Source organism: Paroedura picta, chromosome 7, assembly GCF_049243985.1.
Source record: "Paroedura picta isolate Pp20150507F chromosome 7, Ppicta_v3.0, whole genome shotgun sequence".
Classification (NCBI taxonomy): Eukaryota; Metazoa; Chordata; class Lepidosauria; order Squamata; family Gekkonidae; genus Paroedura; species Paroedura picta.
The window spans coordinates 32,950,547-32,956,546 of record NC_135375.1 but is presented as its reverse complement, the minus strand read 5'-3'; the positions used below and the strand labels follow the sequence as shown (position 1 = coordinate 32,956,546).

The following is a 6,000-nucleotide window of genomic DNA, read 5'->3' as shown; positions in this document are numbered from 1 at the left end:
TTTGACTCCAATGGAGGTTAGATACAATCAGAATGGAAACTGACCAGAGCATTATTCAATTAAAAGAAGCAGTACAAGATTGAAAAACATAGCAACTGTTGACCCATAGGATTGCCAAGAGTCAGACATGACTGAATGCCTAACACCATCATCAACTCAGATCCCCCAAGTCCAACCTTCGCCAACCTTGGTCCGCAAATGGAGTAGAGTCAGCTGGGGATACCTTGTGATTATGAAGACTCTAGGACCTGGGGAGCCACCCCCAAATCCCAAACTGGTTCAGTTCACCAGAGCAGGTGGTGAACCTCCAGGTTTGGGCCCTTCCCGATTATAAACCATCAGGATCCTTAACTATCATTATTTATTTTAGTTTTAAGATCTAATTAAATAAAAGAAAGCAAATATATCATAACATTTTATTTGAATTTCAGTTTTTAGAAAATGGAGATTACGGTGACAGTGGGAAACAATCAGAAAATATGCTCAGGTACAAAAATCACATGGTATTTGGGCCACAATTACAACAATTGCTTCTTTTAACCCTATCTCCACACATCTAACGCTGTATTTCTTTTCACATTGATTTATCCAAATATTAGCTTACTGCTGTAATTTTCAAGTACCTTTTTACTCAATCTCTTCCTTTGTACAGACGCAAAAAGCAGAGGAAGAAACTGGAAGAAAACACAGCAGAGCACCAGGCTGGGGCAGGGGGACTTGCATATAACATTAAAGAATTTATCTGACAATAAAATGTATGTTCTTTGGTTAGAAAGCAGGGGGAAAAGATGCAAAGTACTTGCTTGAGTAATAGATACACACTAAAGCATTCTAAAACAGAAGACAAGAATGTCAAGAGTGTATTCTTCCCCCACTGCCAGATGGAAAGGCTATTATTATAAATGAAAGGCAGCAGTAGTGGATGCCAGGCACTTTTGTTGTGTGCCAGATACTGAAGTCCAGATGTAAGCCGGTTACCCCTGGGACAGGACAGGCTTCAGCTCCCGCAGTAGAATAGAGCCAATCACCGTTTTCTCAGTGTTTATGATGAGCCGAGCTGTAGACCCTTCTTTCAGCTCCACTGTGACTAGCATCAGTGACCCACTATGCACAGTTTTAGCTGCAAACCTAAAGGATGAAAACAAAATCTGTGAACACCTTCAAACAAAACCAGAAACAGGTGCTGTGTTTTCTTTAAATTTTTAATGAGTTTAAATATTGCCAGACATTCCCATAACAGAAAAGCCTCCCCAAACCCACTTAAGCATTAACACACTATAATACAATATAAATACAGCACAAATATATGGAGGGAAAAAGGAAAGCTTAAATGTTCCAAAAAAGGAAATCAATTAGATTTATATGGTCTCTAATTTGGCTTACAAGCAACTTGTACTTTGCCTGGAAGTAAGCAGAGTATTTTAAGAACACAGGTGATTTCACACCAAGACAGTTTCATTAATTACATATAAAGTAACAAAGCTGAAATTGTGTGTGTGTGCGTGTATGTAATATTTAAAGCAATATGCATCTCAACAGGAAATGTCTCTCACCCATCCACCCAAAATACAAACTTTATATATTAACTAATCTTCCCACTTTAATAATCTGAAACTTAAATGCATGTCTAACAATTTAACACTGTGAATGGAAACTTGAGATCTAATCCTCCATTACTACATTCCAAGACATGAAGAACTACTCATTACATTGAATTAAAAGAAAATCTAGTCCTTAAGCACTAATTCACTGAAAAGCCATTTTAAGCAATGAACTTTTCCCAGTCCAGTTAATTCATTTTGCATGCACAGCCAGGCCCTAGAGACAGGAAGGAAAGGGATGGCAACAGCCTAGCCTTCCCTGTCGCACAAAGAACATCACCCCCCACTAAAAAAAAAAAAAACAGAACAACAAAGTTGCTGCACATGGGCTTTTGAAAACACTAACAAGTGTAGAGCAGGTCTGTGACCCTCCGTGACCCCACTTTGCAGGGCCAATCCCCTCTCCCCTTTCTGAATGACACGTGTCTGAATCAGAGCCATCTGCCTCAATTTGCGCAACATCTTCAGCCACAATAGCACCCAGTTAGCCCTGACAACGGCCCACAATACATAAAAATAAAACTGCTGTGCTGACAGCACGCCATCAGCTATTCAAGAGCAAACCAACTGGTCAGTGTCTCATGTCTGACAATTAGCATGGGCCTTGCACAGCGCCTCCTGGACTCCTTAGGGATCTGTTTAATTACCATCAACATAAAAGAGGGAGTTTATCAGCAGATACTCAAAAAGCTTCACTCTAGACTTAATTAAAATATTAGCCTCTTCAGCAGGAAGCAGATTCTCTTTAAATGAAAAGTAATTTCTTTTTTTAAAAAATTAAGCATATCAACTTCAAAATCTTGTAACCCATTACACCAATTTAGGAACGCAAGTCATTCTTAAATGTCATAGGTCTATATATTTCTTTTACAGATATGTGATTTCTGCTCTCCTATTCCTTACAATAAATGTTTCAGTAAAATACCAACATTTCCATTCCATATTTTCATCAAAATACTATGTTTCATTCATCAATTGGGAAAGGGGATAATTATGTAAACAATAGTCTTATTAGCCTCCTTATTTATTTAACACCCATGTCTTGGGACTGCAGAGGAGCAGATTATCCCTGAATTCACACAGTAAAAGCTCCAGAACTGGAGCTCCTGTGGTGTTTCATAGCCCCAAGGCTCATTTTACCCCTGTTCTAGTCTAAACTGCAAGTGATATAAAGTCAATGTGTTACTATAAAAGCAAACATTGCCCAAGGCACAATGGGGGTCAATTCTAGCTGGGTGCTTTTATGTGCCCTTTAAACAATCATGTAAAGAATATTTGTTGGAAATGAGTATCTCAATTACTTCTATGAAAAGATTTTGCTATCAAACAACAGAATTTTAGAACAAAATCATCTTACGTTTCATAGATTTCAGCGAAGCTTTTGACTATATGGATCATGAAAATCTATGGCTAGTTTTAAAGGAAATGGGTGTGCCACAGCATCTGATTGTTTTGATGCACAACCTATACTCTGAACAAGAGGCTACTGTTAGGATAGAATGTAGAGAAATAAAATGGTTTCCAGTTGGCAAAGATGTCAGACTAGGGTGTATTTTATCTCTCAGTCTCTTCAACCTGTATGCAGAACGTATCATAAGGAAAACTGAATTAAGATTTAAATGAAGGTGAAGTGAAAATTAGAGGAAGGAATATTAACAATTTGAGATATGCAGATGACACCACATTATTTGCAGAAATTAGTGAAGACTTGAAATGATTATTGCTGAAGGATAAAGCAGAAAGTGCTAAAGCATGTTTACAGCTAAACATCAAGAAAAAGTAATGAGTACTGGAGAATTATACTGCTTCAAGGTTGACAAAATAAAAATGGAAATTGTTCAAGATTTTAATTTTCTTGGCTCTAACATCAAAAGGGAGACTGCAATCAAGAAATTAGAAGGAGACTGAGACGGGAAAGGAGCTAGAAAATATTCTTAAATATAGGAATGTGTTGCTGGTGACCAAGATCAAGATAATCCATATCACAGTATTCTCCATTTCTATGTATGGGACTGAAAACTGGACAATAAAGAAAGCTGACTGGAAGAAAGTTGATTAATTTAAAATGTGGTGTTAGAAGAAAGCTTTACAGATAACGTGGACTGCCGAAAAGACAAATAAGTGGATTTTAGAGCAAATTAAGTCGTAACCCTCTCTAGAAGTTAAAATGATTAAACTATTGTACTTTATTCACATTATGCAAAGACAAGAATCACTGGAAAAGACAATAACGCAAGGAAAAGTTTAAGGAAGCAAGAAAAGAGGACGACCCAACATGAGATGGATTGACTCAGTCAAGGAAGCCATGGCCCTCAGTTTACAAGGCTGTTAACAATAGGACGTTTGGGGGAATAAATATGAAGCACCTTCATGGCACTTCACATACACACACCAGAGCCCCACTAAAGTCAGATAATGCAGACTTTTCACAGACCATGAACAAGCATTACTTTTACATTTTTGGAGAAGAGCTAATGCTGGGAGCATTTACGGATATCAGCTGACCAACAGAATCCCATATGATACTACCTATTAAAGAAAACTATTCAAAACTGAATGCATATACAGTCACAAACTATTGTGAATTTTGGGAAATACACAGTTCTTTGCTAAAATCAGCCCAATATATATTGGAAGTACAGAACCACTGAAAGACAAACATAGCAACAGAAACATATTTTGTAAATTGGATGGTAATAGAAGCTCTGCCTCTTGTGGTGCAGAGTGGTAAAGCAGCGACATGCTGTCTGAAGCTGTCTGCCCATGAGGTTGGGAGTTCGATCCCAGCAGCCGGCTCAAGGTTGACTCAGCCTTCCATCCTTCCGAGGTCGGTAAAATGAGTACCCAGCTTGCTGGGGGGTAAACGGTAATGACTGGGGAAGGCACTGGCAAATCACCCTGTATTGAGTCTGCCATGAAAACGCTAGAGGGCGTCACCCCAAGGGTCAGATATGACACGGTGCTTGCACAGGGGATACCTTTACCTTTAGAAGTTCTGCCTCACACTATACAAATGCAGATCATAGGAGGTATCCAATTGTCACATCAAAGGGGGACCATGACTGAAATGAGTCAACACTTTTTCTATGTAATCTGAAGCACCTTCTCCAGCACTTTTGTCCCAGCCATGCTCACTTCCTGTCCTGAAGCTTGGCTGAGGAGAAAAGTACCTGGAGGTCAGGGGACACACATAGTGGAGAAATGAGCCACAGAGGAAGGAAAGGTTTAAGTGGCTTCAGCCCCACTCCCTACTTGCTACTTAAGGCAAACTCATCACCTACTGAAAGCATGTATAGTTTGAAAGACAAGTCTGAATATCAGTAAAATCACTGATGTCTATAATTCAGCTGCTCTTAAATAACAGAGCAGCTGAGATGGACAAAAACATGTTCTCTCATTAATGAATCTGGAGCAGTACCTCTGCAAAGCTACTTCATTTTCCAGGTGGAACATGGAGTCTGTACCATGAAAAATAATGCAGCTGTACATTAAGATGGAATGTATTTATTTTATTGATAATTTAACTTCTATCTCGCCACTCCCATAGACCAGCTCGTGGCGGCTAACAATCCAGAATAAAAAATCCATTTAAACCCATTATAAAACCCCATACAAATTAGATCATAATCCAAAAACCAATCGGCAACAGGTAACTCTCTCAATCCCCTCGCTCACACAGATGGATAGCACCTCTGGGAGGATTAACAAGGAGCCGCCTAGATCTCATTCACTGAAAAGTGTGAGGGGAGCCCAGATCTTATAGCTCTGGCCTCAGCCAGAGACCTGGCAGAAGAGCTCTGTCTTATAGGCCCTGCAGAACTTCTGAGAGCTCTGTCAGGGCCCTCAGCTCTTCTGGGAGCTCATTCCACCAGGTGGGGGCCGGGGCCAGGGCCAGGGCCAGGGCCAGGTGAACTTCCCTCAAGCCAGGGACCGCCAGTAGTTTTTCTCCCACAGAGCAAAGCACCCTGCAGTGGGCATAAGCAGGCAAGCAGTCCCTCTGATCAGATTTTAAGAACATGGGCTTTCAGCGGAGAGGAATGACCATGGAATTTTTGCCAGAAAGACAATGTAAATAAAAACAAATCACTGCCTAGGTGAAAGTATCTTTAAAATTAACCAGCAGTCAAAAGCCATGCAATTCTTTTTTCAGAATAGCAATCCAAGTGTTATGAAGAATAACTAAGTAACCATAACAAATGGCTTCTAAAACATTTTCTTGCAATTTAATCTATAATATAATGAAGAATAAAGTTTTGAACTTTTCTTTAAATATTGCCTTACAATTAAAATGGGAAGGGAATATTTCCTTTTCAGCAGTTTCTCTTTACTCACATAATACTACAAAGTTCTGAATGAACTCATATATGCACTGCTTGTGTGTTTCACTATTTTGATAAGA

At 39.3% G+C, this 6,000-nt stretch overlaps 1 protein-coding gene across 3 annotated transcripts in view; it reads right to left on the bottom strand.

The window, feature by feature from the left end:
* Positions 1-402: 402 nt before the first annotated feature.
* The window catches only part of AP3B1 (adaptor related protein complex 3 subunit beta 1), a 184,065-nt gene continuing 178,467 nt past the window's right edge, over positions 403-6,000 (bottom strand). For all 3 annotated transcript variants that reach the window (XM_077347332.1, XM_077347333.1, XM_077347331.1), the window contains exon 27: positions 403-1,128. In XM_077347332.1, the coding sequence (XP_077203447.1) occupies positions 975-1,128 (154 nt within the window). In that variant the 3' untranslated portion in view covers positions 403-974. The remainder of the gene's footprint in view (positions 1,129-6,000) is intronic.